The sequence below is a fragment of the Lissotriton helveticus genome, chromosome 8 (genome assembly GCF_964261635.1).
Source record: "Lissotriton helveticus chromosome 8, aLisHel1.1, whole genome shotgun sequence".
In the NCBI taxonomy this organism is placed as follows: domain Eukaryota; kingdom Metazoa; phylum Chordata; class Amphibia; order Caudata; family Salamandridae; genus Lissotriton; species Lissotriton helveticus.
In genome coordinates this window covers 384,694,325-384,718,799 of record NC_136069.1, presented here as the reverse complement: position 1 = coordinate 384,718,799, position 24,475 = coordinate 384,694,325, and the positions used below count along the sequence as shown (strand labels likewise).

Sequence of the window (24,475 nt, the reverse complement as noted above, 5' to 3'; positions counted from 1 at the left end):
TATAAAACCGAGACCGCAGAAGTTGCTCAAAATCACTAGATAAATCACTGGCGATAAATAGAAGGAGATTCAAATCTGCATGTAAAGGGCAGGAAAAGAAGGAAAGGAGGCCAGCTTCTGCTTGATGCGTTATAGGGACTTGTCAAGTGGCACAGCAACTGCAGGACCAACTTGGGCATCAATTAACACAACTGGGGAGCTCTTGTCATGAGAAAAGGTTTTAAGAGCTAGTATGTTGCCTGCCAGACAATCGAAGATGAGGAATCTGTGGGGAGAAGAAGCTCCCAGCAAAGTACATCAATATTTGGTATTTACCAACATGGAAATAAGTTTGTATCCAGATACAATTCCCACTTTATGTGAGATTTAAGAGTCCTCCCTAGGCTTAAACTCCGGGCCCAGCATCTGCTGAAGGGGTGATTCCAATGTCTTGGACAATTATGGAGAATTTTTATTATATTGTTTTAGTATCTACAATCTGGATTTGTACTAATCATCTGAAAGACCATGTTTCTTAGGAAGGCTTTTCTCAGGTCTGCATGTGTGCCCTATCCAGCAATATGTCCATCATAAAGATCACCCTGAGGCGGTCAGTGGACATCTGCACATAATAATAATATAGGATTTCCAGAGAATGCGAAATCCAGTAATAAGGACTTTTTCTTCCATTTAATTCGATCTGTCTGTTAACTATTTGTTACTGCTATCGGAATAGTATTCTGTGACTTACAGTAACATTACATTTCTTTAAGTTTCAAATGAAACAAAAGTTTTGCAAAAGGGTTGTCAGTCACACTGGATTATAAAAAAAACCCTTAGAAAGGCAATTGTGGGGGCGTGGCTTGCACGCCGCACAAGATGGCGGCGTAACTGCAGAGCTCCTCTGCCGACCTCCGTTTCTGAACTTTTTTCGGCGGCATTATCGGGCGGTTTTTGTTGGCGGAACTGAATTATTTTATTTAAACATGAGGTGAGCCTAGCGCTTTGCTTTTGGATTCATTTTGAGGACTCCTGCACCTTAATTTCAGCGCGCCCGATTTCGGCCGCCATTTTGATTTTCCTTTCGAGCTATTCCAGCCTCAAGCGCAATGCTGTGTGGAAAGACTTTCTCCTCCTCATGACTGGTCCTAATTACCTACTTAATGAAGCAACGTTTCAGTGTTTGGTTCTTTACCTCCTTTTAAATGCCATTTAGCGAGTTTTTGTGCATGTTTCTCCTCACAATGCTCTCTCTTTTTTTAAATCTTGAACCGCTGCCTGTTTGAACACCCTCTCGATGTCCTTCCTTATTACAAACAACTACTAAAATCTGGCACTGTGTTGCAGTTTATGACTAATCATTGAGAGCGTCTTTCATATTATTTACTTGCTTCTTTATGGGGAAACTGCGAAACCTTAAGCTTTCTGCCTCTGCCAAGCCTACTATTTGTTCGGACTGACTCCAATTTACTAAACATGGAAGACAGCCCCACGCAGAAATCTGATTCTCCATCAGCAACAATTTCTAAAAGCAATCTTCAAGTAAACTTCCAACAACAACAGCGTCTACCAAATGATTAAAAAAAGACCCTCCTTCAACGGGTTCTTCTTCGGCTTCTATGGATCTAATTCTAGAAGAGATACACACCCTTAAACCGTTCATGGAAGAGACCACTAAAACTTTGCAATTTTCGCACGACAAATGGTCCTCACTGGACTCTCGTGTTCTTTTAGTGGAACAATCAACACAATCTCTTCAAGCCTCATGTTCACGTATATCTTCTATGGAGGCAGATATATTGCAACTAAAGAGACAAGCAGAGGATTTTGAAAATCGGAACCGCAGGAATAATCTTCGACTTTATGGGCTTCCGGAACATTCTAAAGGATCAAATCATGCTGCCTTTTTTCCAATCTTTTCTCCCAAAAATGTTGAACTTACTTGCTTCCTCCTCCTTCAACAATCAAAGAGCTCATAGACTTGGACCTAAAATATCGAACAAACCCCGAGGTGTCATTATTCTGTTCCTACAATACACTGACCTTCTAAAAGTCCCATCAGCCGTCAAATCTAAAAAGCAGATTGTATGGGAGGGTCATCATCTATTACGCTCACAAGATGTAGCTAAAGCAACAGCTGACCGTCGGAAAAAGTTCCTGGATATGCTTCCACAGTTACGTGCTCTAAATGCCAGATTTGGTTTGCTTCATCCTTGTCTCTTCAAGGTTACTTACAAGGACAAAACTACCACATTTGAAGATCAAGTGGCCTTACAAGAGTTCCTTCGTCATCATGGAGCGGATGTTATGGACACCTCAAGAGTTGTTTAATCTATTCTCCATGGTTTTCATCTTGTAGTTTTTTCTTGTCATGTTTTCTTCTATTGATTGTCAATCTGTTTACCCTTTGTTACGTTGTGCATCATGTGTTTTCTACTTACACCTCTATCCCGTGTTTCATCTCCACAATTATTACCTTTCTTCTCTCTTTATACAGGTGTTGCGCTCCTTCTACTTCTCCCGATGTGTCCATATTGTTATATGAAGTTCTGATGTTCGTGTAGCAGTTGTTCGGTGAGGCCTGCTCTCGCTGTTCTCGTCGTCGTCCTCTGGCGCCGTCACCCCCGCTTTTGTTTTGTATTTGTAGGTATGTTTCTCAGTCGTTTGTATTTGACTTGTACTGTCTTCTTTTTCTCTATCTATTTCTCTTCTTTATTGCTTTTTCCACCTTCCTCCTCTTTTTACTTTTCTTTGCTTTTCCCGTATCCTGTCTCTTATATACTTTCTTGTCTTCGCATCTTTTCTCTATTTATCTTTTTGTCCTTACCTTCTCCTCTCTTTTATTCTATCTTTTTCTCTTCGCATTTTTTTTCTCTACAATTGTTCTTGTTTGCTCTAGTAAGCATAATTTATACTCATACTTTCTTAATGATTCACATTCCGGGTTACTACCTGGAACGTTAAGGGTTTAAATAACCCAATTAAAAGGCAGCGGGTGTTGTCTCATTTAGTCAAACTTAAAACTGATGTTGCCCCACTCCAAGGATCCCATCTCTCACAGAATGAGGCCTCGAAACTCACGCGATGTTGGCTGGGACATGTATTTAATTCCCCTGCTGCGGGTAAGAAAAATGGAGTTGTGATTTTGTGCCATAAAAAGTTAAGTGTTTCTAATGTTTCTCACAAATGTGAGGTTGAGGGTCGTTGGTTGATTGTTAAACTTCTTATTGATAAGATTCCTATTGTTATGTTTAATATTTATGCCCCTACCGGTGTGGATACATCTTTTTGGCCTAAAATGTCTGAAAAACTGTACTTACTTAATGATGATTACATTATTTTTGGTGGGGACTGTAACCAAATCCTTGACCCTATATTGGATAGAAATTCCAAAGTTAAATTCTGTACCACTAAGATGCACTCTCAATTTACTGCTTCCATACATCACAAAGCTTTAGTAGATATTTGGAGATTATGCCATCTCGACCGTAGAGTGGTGTGGCTCTCTGGTTAGAGGCGGCAGACCCGGGAGCAGAGGACGGCCCGGGACCAGGGTTCAATTCCAGACGCGGCAGGGTCTTTGACCAGGGTCAACTGACTCGATAATTCTCGCCTCGGAGCCTACTCTAACTAGGGATCACACTCGGCAACTCTGGGCATTAGCTTGCCTCATCTCCACAACGGCCCCCCACATACGCCGGGGATGCCTGGTTTCACCTTGGAGATACCCAGTAGGGACCATCTCACAGGGAAAGCCAGGACGGGTTCCCCAACGGTCTACAGCGCAGAGATACTCCTTCGGGAGTCAATTCTAGCGCTTTAGAAACCCGCAATTAATTAATTAATTAGAGAATATAGCTATTATTCTCCTTCCCATCACTCCCAATCTCGTATAGATGATCTTTTCCTAAGTAAATCACTAGCTCAACATGCCACTCATTCTGACATTGGCTCCATTTTAATTTCAGATCACGCTCCCGTTCATGTTGATATTGACCTCATTCCCTTTTCTCCCCACCCAGGACGATGGAGATTTAATAATTCTTTACTCCTTGATCCCATTTTATGTACTAAATTCACTGCTTTTGCCACGGAGTTGTTTATGATTAATCATACCCAGGATTCCCCTTTTGTTATGGTGTGGGATTCTTTCAAAGTGGCTGCAAGAGGTTTTATCATCAATTTTGTCTAACAGAAGAAAAAGCTTATGGAAGCTAAATACTCAACTACTTAATAAAATTAAACCACTTGAATATACGTATTATCACTCCAATACTGAATCCTCTCTTAAGGAACTTATTGATGCCAAATTTCCTTTCCAATAAATTAGCCACGGACTCAGTCTCCAATTTTCTATTAAAATGTAATTCCCGCTATTATGGAGGACAAAATAAAATGGGAAAATTACTAGCCAATTACCTGAAAGTAGGAAAAGAACGGACAAAAATGTAATCTATTCAAAGTCCTGCTGGTGTTTCTTTATTTAAAGACAAGGATATTCTGGATGAGTTTGTTGCCTTCTACAAAAATGTCTATACTCCTGAAACTACTCCAGACTCAGTTGATATTCTTTCCTATTTTCAATCTATACCCTCTCCTCCTTCTACCCATATTGACTTTGGACCCCTCGAATCAGACATCTCGCTTGCAGAAATCTCTCATGCGGTTTTGGCTTTAAGTCATGGAAAAACACCTGATCCTGATGGTTTTACCATTGAATTTTATAGTCTGTTTGCTTCACTTCTCTTACCAAATCTTTTACTTTTATTTCAATCCTTTCTTGACTCTGGTTCCTCACGTGGTACATTTCAAGAAGCCTTGATTTGTTTAATCCCTAAGGAAGATAAGGATCGTTCTTCATGCAAGAATTATCGTCCTATTTCTTTGGTAAATACTGATTATAAGATTTTTGCCAAGATTCTAACTCTTAGGATGGACCCACTTTTACCTGACTTAATTGGCCTTGAACAATCAGGTTTTGTCAAAGGAAGACTTTCTTCTGAGAATTCACGCGTCTTTAATGTTTTAACTAAAGCTTCTTCACTAAGTCATCCTCTGGCCGCTATCTCTTTAGATGCGGAGAAAGCATTCGATAGGATAAGCTGGGATTTTATGTTTAATGCTCAAATGTGCTGGTTTCTCGCCTAAATTTATTTCCTTTATCTCTCCTTACTTTATTCTGGTCCTCAGGCGTCAATATTCGTCAATGGTATGGTTTCAGATTATTTTTCATTGCATAGAGGGGTGAGGCAAGGTTGCCCTCTGTCCCCTTTATTATTTGTTTTAGCTTTAGAACCTTTTCTCACCAGGATTCGACAAGACGATAATATCTCTGGTTTCCATTTCGGTTCCCAACAAGTTAAGCTTTCAGTTTACGCTGATGATATTCTTTTTTACTGTTCTGATCCTCAATCCTCTTCCTTTTTTCCTTCAGCAGGTTTCTTCCTTCTCTAAAGTTTCCGGGTATCGTCTTAACGTGGACAAGTGTGAAATTCTCCCTTTAAATCACTTATGCCAAAAACATCTCTTCGAACATTCTGGTTTCTCTTGGCAACCATCTAAGATCAAATACTTGGGAATTTGGTTCGCTCCTATCTTATCAGACACTCTTAAAATAAACTTTGATTATATAACAAAAAAATTGAATGCTGCCATTACCCGATGGAACCCTCTCTTTCTATCTTGGTGGGTTCGCCTTGATTCAATTAAAATGATGTTATCACCACGTATATTATATACTATCTCCATGATTCCTATTCATATTCCTGATTACTATTTTAAGAAGATTGATTCTACCCTACTTAAATTTCTGTGGAAAGGCAAACGTTCTCGTATAGCTCTTGTCGCCTTGAAGAAGGATAAAACCAATGCTGGTCTTCGCTTCCCTGATTTTAAAACTTATCATCGAGCTTTCTCCTTGAAACAAGCTGCTCTTTGTATCTCTACTGATCTTACCTTTTATCCTCCTCTCTGGCTAAAAATAGAATCTTTTTTTACTCCCTTTGAATTCCGAGAAACTCTTTTTCTTCACATCCAACGTGACTTCCCTTCGCAACCCTGTTATTTCCCACTCTCGCAATCTCCTTATCCCTTTTATGTCCTCTTCTTATCCCTTTATTAATTCGATTATTCTACAGCCTATTTGGCATAATAAACATCTCCAAATCCGTAATCGCTCCATATACTGGAAGTCCTAGTATTCCAAGGGTCTGCGATGGATTTCTCAACTTCTTTCTAATAACCAGCCTCTTCTTTTCTCTGATCTCCAATCTCAATTTTCCTTATCTTCGTCCTCTCGTTCACAGTATAATTTGCTTTGTCCCATCCTTGTTCAATACCTTCATTCTTTACCCATCACCAATGATATCCCCACTATATCTCAAAATGTATCCTCTGCTTTTCTCTATAAATCTTTTCAACTTTTCTTAGACAGACCCAAAACTAAAATTGAGAAAGCCTGGAAAAAGGATTTCTCTAAGGATTAGACTGTTCCTCTTTGGGATAAGATTTGGTTTAAGATTCATAAGACCTCTAGAGCCGCTAATACCACACAAACCCTTTTTTCCATTTATAACCGGATTTTATTTACTCAATTGATCTGTCCACTTTTTCATCAGACACTCCCTCTACTTGTTGGTCTTGCCCCTGCTCTACTGCTGATTTAAAACATATGCTATTTGAATGTCCTCCTATACTCCAGTTTTGGAAACTTGTTTGGTCCCAAATTCAGAAATGTTTTAAAGTCCAAATTCCTTTCTCCGCTACTCACATCTTCCTGGGTACTCTTTCTCCTCTTTAGCCCCAATCCTTGAGAGTAATTTAAATTTCTATAGCGCACAGCTGCCCCAGCAAAGGGGCGTCCCGGCGCTTTGACCAACAGAAAAAAAAAAACAGACTATCATGAAGAGCGAAAGGAAGCAGATACAGTGGCAGGAGCATTCATCGAATTAGAGCCTAGGCTGGAACAGATGATCAAGAGCACGAATGTGAGCTGGTAAAGAGTTCCAAAGCTTAGCCGCCCGGTAGCGGAAGGACCGCCCACCAGCTCAACAACCTTTAAAACGTGGTACTATTACCAGGTTTTGGCCCATAGACCTCAAAGAGCGGGAGGGAACATAAGGTGTTAACAGGTTCTCAAGGATTTGAGGGGAGGACTGTTTGAGAATCTTAAAGGATAGGCAAAGAGTCTTAAATTCTATCCTTTGAGCCATTGGGAGCCAGTGGAGCTTCTGGATGGTTTCCTTCGCCGAGCAGAACCTAGGTAGGCCCACCAGGGCTCTAGCCGCAGCGTTCTGAACGCGCTGCATCCTTGTAACTTCAGCTTGATTTACCCCCAGCAGAAGCGAACGGGCATAGTCCAGCCGGGATAATATGCTGGCCTGGATTATGAGCTGTCTAGCGGGAGCATCGAAAAATTTCAGGATTGGTCTGATCCCACGTAGAATGCCAAAACACGTGGCTGCAACTTTTTTGGTGTGTCAAGAGAAACTGAGGGAGGGGTCTAACCATACACCCAGATTTTTTACCTCAGTCACTGGTACAGGTGTCTTGCCCAAGAACGAAGGCCACCACTGATCACCCCATAGATTGCCGTTTTTGCCAACAATTAAGACCTCCGTTTTATTGGCATTTAGCTGGAGACAGTTAGCTGTCATCCAACCCGCCACTGCTGCCAGACCGTCCCTGAACCTAGAGGCCTCGAGGTCAGATTCCCCAGAAAGCGCAACCGCCAGCTGCGTGTGTCGTCGGCATAAGAGACCATAGTCATGCCCCAGTGCTTGGCGACCGCAGCCAGTGGCTGAACATACAGATTGAACAGCGTGGGGCTGAGAGCCGACCCCTGAGGCACTCCCTGCTCAGTAGGATAAGCTTGGGATTTGAATGGAGGTGTAGCGACCCTAAATGATCTGCCTGAAAGGAATGATCTGAATCATACAAGGGCCATGTCAGAGATCCCAGCCTCTTCCAGGCGGTGTAGCAGTACTGCGTGCGAGATCGTGTCGAACGCGGCACTGAGATCAAGTAGAACCAGTGCCGCCGTCTGACCAGAATCGAGCATGGAGCGAAGGTGTTCAGTCATAGCAAGGAGAGCAGTCTCGGTGCTATGACCTGCCTGAAACCCGTTCTGGGAGATATCGAGGATGTTGGCCAACTGGAGATGTTTAGTCAATACGCTATTAGCGTATGCTTCGGCCACCTTGGCTGTCCAAGGGAGAAGGGATAACGGCCGGTAATTCTCCAGTTTATTTGGGTCCAAGGTGGGTTTCATCAAAATCGGGGTGACATAGGCCTGTTTCCACTTGGTCGGTACTGTCCCAGTGGCGAACGACATATTGAGGAGTTGGTGCAGGGGGGGTAGACACAGCACAGCCAAGTCTTTAAACAGTGCGGGCCTAAGCGGGTCTGCGGGAGACCCTGATTTCACTTTAGCCGCCATCCTGTCAAATTCCACCTCCCTCAATCCAGGGAAGATGGTAAGGCCCACGTTGGTACAGGAATTAGGCCTCTGCCCCTCTGTCAAAGAATCGGTACTAGGAAATGAGCTGTAGATGGTACGTACATTTTCCAGAAAGAAAACGGCAAGATCTTCACAACAATATAAACTCCTCGACCTTTTGATAGCTATTTCCCTTCATCTCATCACCTCCAATTGGAAACAGGCTAACAATGTCACTTTTCGCTCTTGGTGGAATGCGGCTTGCTTCCATCATTGGCTGGATACTAATTATGTTTCTCCCATTTCCCTGGCAATCAAAAGAGACCTCCTCTGGCTCCCCCAACCAATTACTTCTCTTTAGTAGCTTCTTCGTCCACTACTTCGAAGTCTAGATCAGATAAGGTACAGAAACCACCTTCAATTCCCTCACTGCCTTTTACCATTTTTCTAGTTGCTTACCAATTGTCTTTTTATTGATAATTTGTATGATTTCCTCATTTTTAAATATTGTTAGGTTTACAATGTTATTTCTATTGTATATTTTGATTGAATTTCTTCTTAGTTCTCATATATTTTGCGCTACTTTTATCAGTTTATATTTTTTATCGTACAACATGTATGGTTTTATCATTTTAACTGTTTCTTCATTTCTGTTCTGTTTGTTTTTCAATAAACTCAAACTTTAAAAAAAAAGACGTAAAAAAAAATCGTAAAGAAGGTAATTCCCTATATCCGTGAGATAGAATCTTGATAAGTGGTACCTAGTCTGTCTCAAACTTCGGTCTTTGGTTGACTGTGTGATCTTTTCCATAGTAAGGGTGTCCCACATTCTGGCGAGCTAATGGAGCGTTGGTGTTGTCCGTCTCCCCCAGAGTGCTAGCATTGTTTGGAGTTGCACCACTAATGTGGGAGCCAGTTACTTACCCCTCAGTGATCTTCCACCGAAAAATGGTAGATTCAAGAGAATGACCCGCGGTTCCCTGGAAATCAGCACATCGTATGCTTATTCTGCTTCTTTGAGAAGCTTCTCACAATATCTGTTCAGTTTTGGACAGTGCCAGGTCCCTGTGGCTATGCACGGTCTCCAAATTAACAACAGTACTTGTTTCGTACCGCTGTGCTAACCTTTCTGGAGTTCTGTACCTGTATGTAAGTATTTTATACTGTTTTTTTTCTCATTTTGCAGCTATGAGCAGAGATGCATGCTCTGTCCTACATCGTCTCTCACTCTTTATGAGTGTTCTTTATCTCAATTTCCTTAACAGATGGCCTCTGGACAGGTGCGAAATATTTTGTCGATCAAATGTTCCATCTTTTAGCCATTTTTCAAAGTTAGTTAATCAACATGAGGTCCCATTTTCGATCGATGGATGAAGCACCTAATGTCTCTCACCTACAGGCAAGATAACATTTCCATCTCTGGATTAATTACTGTTGTTTAAACTCCTTAAATACTTTTATCAGTCCATTCTTGAAAGGCAAACCTGCTATGATGAATCAGTTTCCATTCCATAAACAAAAGTTCCTCTTTTATTTAGTGCTGGGGTAAAATTTGAATTGAAACAAATAGGTTCGGAATGCCAAAGGAAATAATGTATGCCTCAACCGTTCATCAACCTTGTCCCGGATTGACAGATTAAATCTAGTGATGAGCAAGAAATAAAATCCCCAGTTTCTTTGTGAGCATCAAAATCAGAGTACCTGCCAGAAAGGATTACCAATAGATCAGTGAGGCGCCACCTCTTCATCGTTTTCAACTTTTCCAGCTTTACGAGATAGTGTAGTTGTGCCTCCTGGATGTAAGGATGCAAGGATGCATGAATAGGACCACTGTTCCACTTCGTACCACAGATGTGTATGATGTTTTAGCAGAAACACTATTGGCCTTTTTGAGCCAGATAAAGTTATTTGTGAATTAATTAATCTGAATAAGTAGTGTGTGTGGTATAGCTAATGTGATGGTTTGGCCCAGACAGAATACCTTCATTGCTATCTGCATTTTAATTATTACTATTCTACCTATCCATTTGAACTACGGTATGTGTCATTTTCTGAAGTATTGTTTTATTTCCTTTATTACTTGGGAGCAGTTGAGTGTTATGACTTGCAAAATTGTGTGTCCTAAGCAAATGCACAATTAAATGAACACCTTAGATTTCCAATTAATTGGATCACTTTATGTAGGTCTTCAATTTACTGAGGACGTGGTTAAGTAGTAGGGCCTCATAGTTTGCAATCTTAGGTTTAAACCTTGAAGCAGAGGGAGTTTTAACTGGCAACTAGGACCATCCACAATAGGTCAACTAGGTCCATCGCCAATCGCTCTTTTCTTTAACAAGTAAAAAAAAACGAATCCAGTATTTTCGCTCCTGCCGTTGCAAGGTTTTACCTTGGCCTCTCTCATAATGGATAGAAGTCTTGTCCCTGCAGGATCCAACTCCTTCACAATTATTTACCCACCTAACCTCTCCAAAATATAGCCAAAAAACTCAAACACCGGTTTCTCAAAACCGGACTGGAAACATTAATCTCAGATGTTTAGATTTGTGTCAACAAGGGTACACTATCTAATGACCTCATCTTCTACACAAGAAAACAAGGTCGCTGGAGGTCGATCTTCTATTCCACGCTTCGTATATCAGGCTCCAGGAAAACCCCGCAGGTCCTCAAACTCTCAGCCTCGCCCTTTTTCAATGCGAATGCCACCATCACCCTCTACAATAACAGTATTATCCTAATCCAAGCCTCCATCAACAATTTAGCTAGGATGGTTAATATCTTCCCTACTCTAAAAAAAGCAGCGATCTCTAAGGATTATCTTCCCGGCCTAATTCATAACACACAATCTCAGTCTCACACTCACCACCACTCTTGGGAAGTCCTCAACCCCTCATAACCCTGCTCTCCCCCTATGTGATATCGGATCCTCTCAATCCCCTATTTAGTCTCACTTGACCCCTCACGCTCCACTAGATAATCGATTCCAATGAGATGGCTCTACATTGACATATACTTCACTGATCACTATGCGGTCACACCTTGATCCCAGGGGCGGGTCATCCCATCACGCCCACCGTCCTTTTCTCTATCCTGGTGATCTCCAATGCAGGATACCACCAAACACACCACCATCTCAGAGTCTTGCCCTACATGGATTCGACCCAATGCAATCCGTCCCACCACCCCTCAGCGACCTCCTATCCTTTACTTCTAGCTCACCCCGCCCGCCCCCACCCCCTATCCTCTCGCCAAGCGAACTAGTGCTACACAAGACATCATGGAATCATTGGCTCCCCGGACCTCTCCATGAACGCCTTTGACCGTTCCCCCGAGAGATACCACATCTCGGGGGGAACCATCCACGCAATCACTATCCAACATTCAGAGTTGGTTGCACGCCTGGATGAGATCTCTCCCCACCTGTGCCTACTCATGGATGAATTTCTTGATCTGAAAGTCCTCTCTATCGAACGCCTCCCTCTGCTCAGAAGGCTATGTGCTCCAGGGGATCCACCCCTGAGCCGCACGAGCAGAGTCCCTGTCTCAGACATGCGTCCCTCTCACCTTACCTCAAATACAATACCCCTCCAGCCCCAGAAGAATAAAGTTTGAGCTGTCAAACAAGGATATTGATGTTCTTCTCCTCTCTTATGACCTCCCACTAAACTTCGATAAGACACCTCTGGACTCATGCCTATGAGCTTAATCCAAACCATCCATGCCAACCCGAACAGGTAACCCTCCCACAACCTCAGAGTTATAAACCATGGTAACCTCAAAAAAGTGACCATCATGCAGACCCCGAACGCCCACACAGTCTCCAATTGAAATGCGTACTACTCAATTGCAGATCTGCGAGTAAACACACAGCCGACATTTTTGACCTCATCCATAACAACAAGCTTGATAACATCATCCTCATGGAAACCTGGCTAAAAGGCTCGTCGACCCCCATCCTGGACCTTCTAGTGCCACCTAGCCATGACATAATTCGATTAGACATATCCATAAAACAGGGGGAAGGTTTAGCCTGCATACATCGAAATACACTCTCGGTCTCACATTCCGATCCCTACGAGCTGATCTCCAGTGAGTACCTATGCATCAACATCTCTAGCAAGCATCGCCCAATATGCAAACTACACATTCTACCACCCCCCTGGAGACAATCTTTCGTTCATTGAACAATTAATGGAAATCATCTCTTCCAATGATGACACCTTAGTTTCCCAAATATTCCTGGGTGATTTCGACTTTCACTGGTCTAACCCAAATGATAAAAGTGCAAACTGTCTAAAAACCTTCCTATTGGAGCATGAGCTGACACAACATTGCAAAAGTCCAACCCATAACAAGGGTGAAACTCTGGACCTCATCATCTCCAAAGGGAAAACCATCACAATAGATACCATTATCATTTGTGATTGGTCTGACCATTACTGCATCTTCTTCCTAATTAACAAGGAGGTATCACCGAAGAGGGTCCAACTCAAGAAAAAGATACAATGGAAAAGGAACCTTAGGAATATTAACTCTATGGATCTTGCAACCCGCTGTAGTAAGGCCTTGACTCCCCGATCGGACATGTAGGATATGCATGTCATCACGGACTTCTCTACCACCACCATTGCTGGCATCCTGGACGAAATAGCCCCTCTACAACTAAAAAGTGCCTCAGTCAAAATCTCCAAACCTTTGTTCAACGACAGCCTACACTCTGAACGCAGCAACCTAAGGTCAGCTAAAAGAACCTGGAGAGCAGTAACCTCTTCTAAACATCTAATTCACCTGCGATCGATCAGGTACACCTATAACAAAAAAATCTGAATTGCAGAGGCTGACTTCTTCAGAACACAACTCAATCAAACCAAAAACTGCCCCAAGAAACTGTTTGAAATTGATAAACAACAATCTAGCAAGTCACCCAGCAGGTCTGACCTCGCTGATGGCCTTCCATCTTGCGACAAGTTGGCAACCTTCTTGACTGAGAAAACGAAGAGCATCAGTATCGACCTAGACGCAAAGAGGGCTATTCTCCTATCAGCAGGGAGGGAAGATCCAGCTCACCATGAGAGGCTCAGACCCTCCAATACTGCCACCAAGACTGACGCCTGTTGGTTCTCCTTTACCCCAGTCAGTGAAAGAGATATTTACAACATTCTGCTGGTTATCAACCCATCTAATCATTTCACCAACCCGCTACCACCACCCATCTTCAAAAGACATTAAGGATACCATCCTCCCCCGTTGGACAAACATTATCAACGTCTCGCTATCACAAGGCACGATCCCAGACTGCTTAAAAGTAGTGCAGATATCCCCCATTCTAAAAAAACCTAACGCAGACAGAGCTGATCTCAATAACTTCCAGTCCATCTACACCATCCCCACGCAGACTAAACTGCTGTAAAATGCATGCAGTTGCAACTTTGTGCACACATGGAGTATTTCAAACTTCTGGACCAACATTAATCCAGATTTCGAAGAGGCCACATCACGGAATCTGCTCACACTCATATTATGGATGACATCTTGATAATGCTAGACCACAACGAAGCTTGCCTCCTGATTCTCCTTGACCTTTCTTCAGCCTTCAACACTTATAACCACAACAATCTCTTATCCAGCCTTGAACATAGGATAGGCTTTTCTGGCCCGGTATTGTGATGGTTTACTTCCTTCCTTCATAATAGATAACAAAAAGTCAAGATAAAGCAGTCCCTATCCAAGCCCTTCTCAGTCTCTATGGGGGTTCCACAGGGGTTGGCACTATCACCGATAATCTTCAATTTGACCCAGAACCCTAGGCAAATGCTCTGAACGCCGCAAACATCCTCTTCCATATGTATGCAGAGGACACTCAACTTTATCTGAAAATCACCACCCCTGAAGACTTTGTCTCACTCAACTCTACCCCTCTGGATACTCAAAACTGGCTAACCGACAACCACCTCATGCTCAACACCTCCAAAACGGAATTCCTTCTCAATGCTCTGCCCAATCACACCCCCAAGATCGATCACTGGCTGATACATCATACCGATTTCAACTGCACACTGGATAAGCACCTGAGCATGCAGGATCATATTAGCAATTTAAGCAAGGGGGCTAAACATCAGATGAACATGCTAAGGAATCTAAAACCTTTCCTTCCAAAAGAGGAATTCAAGAAGACAGTGCAAGCTCTGGTGCTGCCTAGGCTAGACAATGGTAGTTCCGTGCTATGTGGATTTCCCAACTATAGCTTGGCCTCACTAAAAGCGTCCAATAATGCAACAGCTAGACAGCTCAAAGGTTAAAAAAGAAATGAGCACATCTCCCCAGCCCTCAACTCCCTAAACTGGCTGCCATATGAGGCTAGAATACAGCTAAAGATAGCCATCATAACTCACAAAGCCCTACATCTCAAGACTCCCACATATCTGGCTCTAAAACGATCTGGAGGTTGCAGACATTCAAGAAGTGCAAGTTCATGGCTCTTAAAGCCACAGATCTTCCACAAAATGAGAACGAGTCACGGGGCCTTCTCAGGCGCTGCCCCAAAGATCTGGAACTCTCTTCCTATGGAAGTTCAACAAATTTCCTCCACGACTATTTAAAAAAGGTAGTAAAAAAAAGTCCTAATGGCTAAGTTCCTGCCTGGCCTACTGCTCATGAACTGCCACCTGATTGACAATGAGATTGCTGCACTCATTAGAATCGCAGCATTTGCCTACCATGCTCATTTATGTAGCGAAGATTATCGAATATTCTTCTCCATGGTCTGTATCCCACATACCTTAACTATGATGCACGACCATCTTGATGTACTATGTATACTCTTGTAATACCTATCCAAATTGTAAAGCGCTTTGATACCCGCCTGGGTCAAGTTTGTGCTTGATAAAACTTTGAAATAAATAAATATGGTTCCAATTCCTTTCAAAGGCAGGTATGGATACTGATTGGTCCTCTGGGGGCGCCATGGTGTCATCCACAAACATTGTGAGCTTAAATGAATGAATGAATGAAAAAGGCGCTGAATGTATCCGTTACCTGCCTAACTCCCATAATGTCCTCTCTGTTTCTGAATGCACGTGCTAATGGCTCCAGGGTCAAAGCAAATAAGAGTAGGGAGAGCAAGCAGGTATACTTTGTGCCACACGTTTTGAGATCTGTGATGGTAATATTGTTTATTCTAATGTGGTCTTTTGGCGATTGATAGCTTGCCATAGTCTAATTGCTAAAGTGATTTCCAAATCCTGTTGTAGGCAGCACCTGTTCCATGATGTCCAGTAGTCTCTGCATCCAACAAGAGCAATATGGCACTGCAGTATTTTCGTTGGGTATGTTACAAAATGAATACAAGTTTTTTAGTGTGCTCTCAGCATTGCCGATGTGGAATAAAACCGGATTGGTTAATGTATATCTCCGGTAACATAGATCACATTTGTACTGCTGGGCATGTTAGTGAATAGTTTAATACCTACTATGTTCAGGAGTCACACTGTTCTAGAACAGGCGCATAGGTAATATTCGCCAGGCTTAGGAATCACCGCCACTGCCGACTCTTGCATTAATTTAGTTTCTGTACATGATTATCCAAAATCGCTGTAAAGCCTTGATAGAACTGGGACCAAAGCATTACAGTGCATTTTATAAAAGCAGCAGCGTACCTATTATGGACTAGTACTTTGCCTTGCTTTAGACTATGAATGGCGCTTATGAGTTCATTTTTTGCTGTAGATCCCTCTAATGTTTCTTTCCAGTCAGATGAGATTTGAAAGCTAAGGTGAGTTTGCAAATACTCCACTTTGAAAGTGGATAATAGGTCCTTGCTATAGAGAGCCAGGTAATAATCCCTAAATGTTCAAGCAATTGTGCTACCCTCTTTAACTGTTTGAACCCACTCTCCACTAGTTTGTGACTGCTTTTATCCTATCAATGTTAATTTTACCATTTACTTTGGGAGCAAACAGTCTGCCAGATTTGTCAACGGCTCAATGGCATTTCTGCATGGTTCGAGGAAGGGAGTATTTTTCTTTGCTAGATCCAAGGCTCTCACTTGGGCATTTTGCTTATGTTACCTCTCCAAATCGGATAAATGGGATTCAAAACTTGCTCTCGCAATTGCTCCAGCCTTTTTTGTCATGCCACTGCGGTGATGAATATTCCTGTTAAAACAGTCTTTCAGGGCATGTGTGATGAAATGCCCATGATGTAATTTTTAGCCATGAAGTTAGAAATGCCTTTCTTAATCTCTTTGCGAACAGCTGGGTGTTGCAAAAGAAACTCATTAGATACCAAGTGTGTACCCGATGACTGCGGTGTTGCATGAGTATTGTAGGAGTGAACGAGCAATACGGCCTATGGTGGCCTCTTCAAAATTGGACAACAGTCCAATCACATGACAAAATGGTCACATAAAGCGTACATTTTGTGGAAGACTGAGAATAAAGTATAATCAACTTCCTTAGTGTGGAGCTCCCTCCTCCATACATCCAAACTCACCAGCCATTTCTGGAGTGTGGAGCAACCAACGTTATATCTTTGCTGAGAGTGGTCTTTGTGGGTGTTCATAACTAAATTAAAGTCTAACCTAATCAGGCTCTCCCTCACTGCATATTCAAAAATAGCTGAGACTGCTGAATTGAGAAGGCCTCCTGTCTGGCAATAACTGTATATAGTGCCGCTACTGTGCTAGCTGGACTACTCCCCAAATCCTCTTAGCCTTATCTGGAATCACTTTCCCCCTTTTCCCTGAAAGGAATGGTTGCATAACACTTCTACTCCTGCTGACGGTGTTGGATGATACGAAAAACTGTGATGGAAAGTGTTTATCTCTTCTGGGACAGTCCTTTTTAAATAACGGAGTCTTCTGAGAAAGGCAGCTATAACATATGATGATCAGCTAGCTCATAAATGAAGCGTTAGGGCCTTTGGCATTAAAACAGATTATTATCACCATTTGTCTGGACTGTTGTTGCACTTTGTCAAACCCATTGTATTTCAGTCTCCTTTCTGTGCTGCTTACCCCAAGTCTACTATCTTTAAGGCCTCCTTTCTGTCAGCATGTTTGTGACGAACTGCTGTCTGCCCATCTATTCCAGCCAAGTTTTTAATGCTTTCAGAAAAGGAAGTTTTTTTTCCATTGAGGGAAGAGAGATAGAAGGTTTTCCACAATTTATCTGCTTTGTATGCAAAGGAGCATCCTCCGTATTTTGCCCTCTTGATGACAGGTACCTTAGCATGATGATGGGCATTTAGAGAACCCAAAGATCTCCTAAGGATGTAGGAGAGCATCAGTGCACAGGAGATTAGAGACCCTTTCTCAAGGAGTGCCCTATAAGCAATGCATGGTGATTTGAATTTAATTATCTCCGGGACAGAAAGCCAGTGGCGAAGGCAGAGAGATTGCCGGACACCTTGGTGTCTGGGAATCTTGTGCAATATCCTAGTAGCTGAGTTCTGCACTACCTGCAGTTTCTTTGTGGATTTGGGTGCTCCCAAATAGAGAGAATTGCTGTAGTTCAGGTGAGAGTATAAGCACATGGACTACCAGCCTTTTTGAAATATGGGAAAAAGAGGGAGAATTTTACGAAGCCTTCTCAAAATACCAAAACAGACAGCAGCCATGTCGGTTGAACCACCTCCGCCATTGTTGATGGGTCTTTTTTTCACCTCATTATGCTCTACCTCTTGTATCGACTTGTTCCTGGGTGTTTTCAAATTCCCTCTTCGTGAGTGATGTTGATGATGATTGCCCTTATTTTACTACTTGCCCTTTCTTTTGGGATTCTGTTTGCTCTGGTTTAGAGTACTGTGATTCTTCTTGGGGAGTGTTGCTGCTGATTCTTAGAATTGGTTTGTCTCCTCATTGGGTTTTCCAGTAATGCTTATGAGAGGTCCATACAAATATCAATTTAAACTGGTGACTCCATTAACATGGCATGTCATTTTTATGAAGGAAGTGAATGACTGGCTCTAATTTTGTTCTTCGCCTCAGTGTGATCTCAACAAGATCACTGTAGACTGCCAGTATGTGACCTTCAAATGTGACGTAACCAGAGGACTGGATTAGGGAAATGATTCCTTCCTTCTCTTAGAAGAAACTGATCTGTTGAGAAAGGTCTCTCAGCAGTGCCCCACCTTAGTTGCTGAGTGTGCGATCGAAAAGAATAGGTGGGCCCCGCTGGACAGTTCATGGTGTCATGAAGTAGCCTTTGCACATGTACAAAAATGTCTGTGCCCTGTAAACCATCACCTCAAATGATATTAGAGGTCTTTATGTTTGAGCATCAGTTCACCGTATTGATTCTCTAGTCTCAAGTTCTTATTCCCTATAAAGTGCATTTTTTCTGATTGCTCATTGTTTATTACCAATGGTTGACCCTTGTGTCCACTCATTTACATCCTTTCTGCCAGCATGTTTCTGAGGAACTGTTGTCTGCCCATCCCTCCCAGCCAAGTTGGTAATGCTTTCAGAGGCTGAGTATTCTTTAAGGACTCTCTTTATGGTGCCCACCTCATCTTTAATTTATCTTAAGAATTGTAGTAGAAAATCCCTGGGAGATGTTGGTCACTCTTTCTCGTGTGAACCTAGTGGATGAGGCAGCTTTGTTACTCTTGTTCACTTTTCCACATTTGGCTACTAACCGGTCTTTTATAACTATCATTTAATATCTAACACATCTCTGCATCTTCCGTTGGCCTCCATGATTCATTGATGCTATCTCCCTGCGAGTCCTGGTCAGGCGCCAGGTTCTTTTGTGGAGAGGTATGGAGCTCCTTAGTCTTATTTTAAAGTTTTTGTTGTGCAAAGTTTATGAGTTGCTGTTATAGTGCTCCTACTCCTCACCTCGCAGTGTCAACCTGGCTTAGGGCCTCTGCCAGGTGCTCTCCATATGACATTGTCGGTTATCTTCCTGTTGCAAAGTGGGTCTAATGACCTGTAACAGGCGTAGCTCCTACTAAGATTAATGTTGATTGATGCCCTGGCTGCCCTCCTCCACTATACACATGAAGAGTACGGTCTGGCATACTGGAAGCTTGCTTTTCTCCCGACAGGCTCAACACAAAAGTAACAGGAGTATATTCTATGCAATAGGCTTAGGGGATCCCCTCAGTTTGAGGAAGGAATCCTTTTTCCTATTTTTGTTACAGGAATTAAAACAATGGCAAACATATTATATGGGGCCCAGGAGAACTGAAGATGGTAGCTGCCTGAAGAGAACTGCAGATGGTTGCGGACAGCGTCCGTTTGCTGCCACCGCATGGGATCCAGCAGTGAAACAAAATGTGGCAAACATAAAGGTGATGCACACAAAGTGCTATGGTTGCCCCATAGCGAACATGCTGTGGGGGCATTCTGCAGAATAAAATATGGAGCATAGGTGGAAAGAAGAATTTGCTGGGCTGTTTCATCATTTCCATTTGCTTCTTCCACTTTGAACATCCTGGGTGCACGAAGACACCAAATAACCAGCAGGCTGTTTGTTAAATTTTCAAAAAACAAAGTGAGATGGTTGACATGGTCTGATATATTGGGACACTAAAATTGCTCTCCTTTAAGGACAGTGAACACAAACAGCTTGTATGCTATCAAAGAAGGGAGTGAGTTAACCAGACACCACCCTTGTTTAACATCTCTGCTGTGAACTCTGGACTTTCTCCCTAATCCCCAAGCATAAATGAGGTAACGAAGGGGAGTAAAAGGGAGACTCCATCCTGGACAAACCATTTACAAATAACTCACACAATGAGACAGAATGAGAATGGAGACCTACCCTCAACCCTTTCTCTCCATTTGTCAATACACTATATACATCCATTCTTCAATATGATAACGGCTGGGAGCACCAATAACAGGATGCTAATAATTAGAAGTAAAAAATGGGTGACTGCTAGAACAATAACTCCTAACATGCAAACTCCAGACATACAATTTGAGTCAAATTACAGACTACATTTGTGAGGCCCATATTAGGCAAGTCCACTCAGTAATCGCATGTCATATATGGGGCACTTTAAACTTGTTCGCCCTTTTGTGCCAACATAACTTTGCATTCTGGGACTTGTAGGTTTGCCGTTCCCTCTTGGCAGTTTTATATCGCTCGAACATGTCCTAAGAGCATTGGAGTGCTTTACACGACCATCAGATTACATTGTACGAGGTATATATATATTATATGTGGTGTGGACAGTGCAAAATAGCTTAACAGAATAGGCAAGAGCTGCAGATTTTTTACAATATGGAACCAGGCTTCCGTCACAGTATCAGCAACGGGAGTTTCCTGAAGGAGAGGGGTGGAATTTCTGTAGTATTGAGAGATGCCCCAGAGAGGGCCTGTTTCAAAGTGTTTGTGTCTAAGAGTGTTGTAACGTCGAGTAAGGACTGACATATCCCAGGAGGCAAAGCGCAGTCGCTTGAAAATGAGGACGAGTTCAAGGTGTCACACGTATAGTGACATCATAGCTGCTCCAGAGAGACACTGGGAGAGGGATGTGGCGTCACGGCCAGCGCTGTCTACCTTAGAACTGTGGTCGCAGGTTCTAGTCTCAGCGTCCTGATCCGAGGAAATCATTTAATCTTCCTGTGCCTGAAAAATAAATGCGTCCTTGTCTAATGTAACTGAAAGACACATAAAGCGCTTCAATACCTTTGGGTCGAGTTTGCGCTATATAAAATTGCTTTGAGAAGGAAATTGCGCCAAGAGAGAGACAAAGAAATGGAGAGATGCGTGCACCATGTCACGGAAGAGAAGTTTACCAGGCACCTATGGATTCTGTCTGCACCACTAAGAGTAGGTCCCGGATCCAGTCTGGGTCAGTCTCGAGTCACCTCCCCCACCACCCCACTGTGATCCCTGGAGACAAGATCAGCAGAAATATGTCTACTTTCGGTAATTTGCTTCCAATTCACAAACCTATCTGACCCCAGACTCCACCTCGCGCCAGGGTACCGACAACAAAGGCAGCGATGGGCGCACAGACACCCTAACCCCCCCTCAATTTAGCCTCGCCTCTTTCTCCCCGGCCGCATGGCGGCTAGAGCCTGGTGAAGTTAATGTACAAACGGGATCATAAAGCGCTTAGAGCGGCTCAGCTATCAAGCATCTCCTCCGCGATACATGAGGCAGCACAATCCCTGCCGCCACCTTAAGAGTGTCCCTGCACAAAGATGGGAGCCGGGATTTCCAAACTCCAACCCTCTGGCGTGAGTACCTTCTGGATGGAGACTGCAGTGGTGCAAATGAGGGAGCAGGGTCAGAGGGAGCAGGGTCAGTGGGAGCAACCGCAACTGCCTGAAGCTTTATGTACAGCGCTACGAGACAGTCAACAAAGCAATCAGTGTGACAAAAAAACAAACATATTACTGCTTTCAGGGAGCCTGCGGCGTGGCCTCAATTGAAAGGAAACTGACACAGCCTGCCAGACACACACAGTGTTTCCCTTCCGGGAGCGAGCAGGGACACCACCTGTTTGCAAGATCATTATAAACAGATGTCGCCAAAGCTCGCTCCCGCAAGGGAAACGCCAAACGTGCACGTGTTGAAATAGAAAGAAATGCAAAACATGCACATTTTTGGCCAAAAAAGCTGATCGATCCAAGAGGTCCCCTCCTACACAACGCATGCACGCTGCGTAGGTGAGACCTAAAAATGAAGGAGACCTGCAGGAATTATGGGTCTGTAGAAACAGCAGTAGTATGAAAATCCACAGCTAGAACGGGCCTACCTCTTTACAATCATCTTCCCATTAGCACCCAACTCAACACCAACAGAGCAGCAAGTAGGGACTTTTTAGAAAATAAACTAAGAAACATCAAAGGAGCACACCATTTACAAGTAAGATGCAAATAGCTAAATATAAAAGCCACCAATAGAAAGGTTCCTGCAAGTTTTTACATGTAGAATAAGCAAGCACATATAACAAAAAGTATCCTCTAAAAATCAACATAAGAGTAAAAGCAGTTGAGGTCCAATACTCAATGAAACAACAGAATAGACACAAATGTCTAAAATGTCTCAACCATCTAAAACTTAACACACTAAAAACAGAATTCCTCCTCATCGCTCCCCCCAAACAAACAGACACGACCCACGATTAGATGCAGCACCTAACTGCACTAGATGGCCAACCCCGCATTATTGATTCTGCGAAATACTTAGGAATAACTCTGGACAATAATATAAACATGCAGAAACACATCAGCGCTGCAACTAAAGGAGCCAATTTTCAGATGAACACCCTAAGAAAACTGAAACCATTCATACCGCAAAGGACTTTAAACAGGCAGTCCAAGCGCTAGTAATTCCCAGAGTGGATTATGGAAGTGTCGCTCTCTGCGGCCTACCCAGATCCACAACCGCTCCTCTAAGAGCCTCAATCAATGCAGCCGCCGGACTCACCACAGGCTCCAGAAGAAATTGGCATATCTCTCCCGACCTTCGTGCCCTCAACTGGTTACCTTTTGAGGCCAGAATCCACCTGAAAATCGCATGCATGACCCATAAAGCATTGCACCAAAAAACACCAAGATACCTAGCAGAGAAACTAGTACTATCGGGTGGTAGCATAACAACTAGGAGTTCTGAGAACTTTCTACTTAAACCACAACGTTTCTACAAGAAAAAAACCTACAACGGTACTTTATCAGGAATGGCCCCCAGGATTTGGAACGCCTTACCAGCTGAAACTAGACTGATTCCGTCCGCTGCGTTCTTCAAAAAAGAAGGGAAAGCGATCCTCTTAGCAAGATTCACCTGAACTTTTGAGACGTATACTTGTTGTTATGTGTTTAGTCGCTAACATTTACCAGATATGTATTTCCTAAAGTCACTATATTTGTATGCATTTATCATATCGCGTTTTTGTGCCTTGGAAAGCGCTATGATACCCGCAAGGGTCTTGTTCGTGCTATACAAAACTGTCAAAATAAAATAAATAAATGTCGATCATAACATGATAATTCTCATCACAAAGGATAGCAGACTCCCTTAATGATAAGACTCTATTTTACCAGAGTTATTTTGGCATATTATTTCGATGTGAACAAAGGTCTCACCACAAAAGGCTAAAGTGACCCAAGCCAACCGGATTACAGTCAGAAGAGGGAGAAATTTAAAAAATATATGGCTTAGTAATTTATTTTTACTTGCAAAGTTAGGGCGTTTCTCCCATACATCTATTCTCCATTACCCTTTTTCCAACAACTTTTTATGCTCTAGGTGTAATCTAAATAAAGTAAAGGCCATATTCTACATGAAAGTGTTTACTTACCGGCCACGGCTGAAGAGTTTTAAGGCTATTTTCTACTTTGTGAAGATCTTCAAACTTTGTAGCTCCATCAGCATCAGCCATTAGGATTTGTTTCCCTCGTGAGCTAAGGACACCCTGAATTAAAAATACACATTACTAAATATAGTCAACAGAATAAAAAACAAAACTTTGTGAAAAAAGACAAAAGGTACACAAAATAAAAATGCAACGTGGCAGTCTCCATTACCCCCGGAGATGGAAAGAAGCAACTGGGAGAGGGTAGGGATGCTGGTCAAACAGAAACAGTGGTTAAGCAGTGATCATCCATGGGGAGAACTAGCTAAAATACAGAAAGGTTCTTTTATTATGCCAAGATATATTTATTACCTACGTATCAGATCATAATATAAGTGGCTTGCTGAGATGGCCACCTTTGGCACAGTCTTTTCAAAAGCATCCGCAGCTCAATCAATGGTGCAGATTCAGGGATTCATGATTCACAAAAGTAAGAGAAATTTGCATGTGAAGAAGCAAGACTATCTTTGTCCTAGATGTACTCTCACTTAAAAATCCATAGTTCCTAAAGAGCCACACGTACAAATCCACCACTCACATGAAATGGCAAGCATAATTCTCCATTTGTGGACCTACAAACCTATAAGTTTATGCATTTGGAGTAAAGCGAGTTCTTGCATATTTTTCAAATACCATTTTTTCACCACTACATATGATCCCCATGGAGGAGACCTTTCTCTTGTCTCCATGAAATGGAGTGGTGGGGTCTGTTTCTCATTCTTCAAAACCCATTTACTTCTGCCT

General features: G+C 42.6%; 1 protein-coding gene across 2 annotated transcripts in view; it reads right to left on the bottom strand.

The window, feature by feature from the left end:
- The window catches only part of ALG5 (ALG5 dolichyl-phosphate beta-glucosyltransferase), a 227,600-nt gene that overhangs the window by 101,036 nt on the left and 102,089 nt on the right, over window positions 1–24,475 (bottom strand). For both annotated transcript variants that reach the window (XM_078657186.1, XM_078657187.1), the window contains exon 6: window positions 23,678–23,791. In XM_078657186.1, coding sequence (XP_078513312.1) covers window positions 23,678–23,791 — 114 coding nt within the window. The remainder of the gene's footprint in view (window positions 1–23,677; window positions 23,792–24,475) is intronic.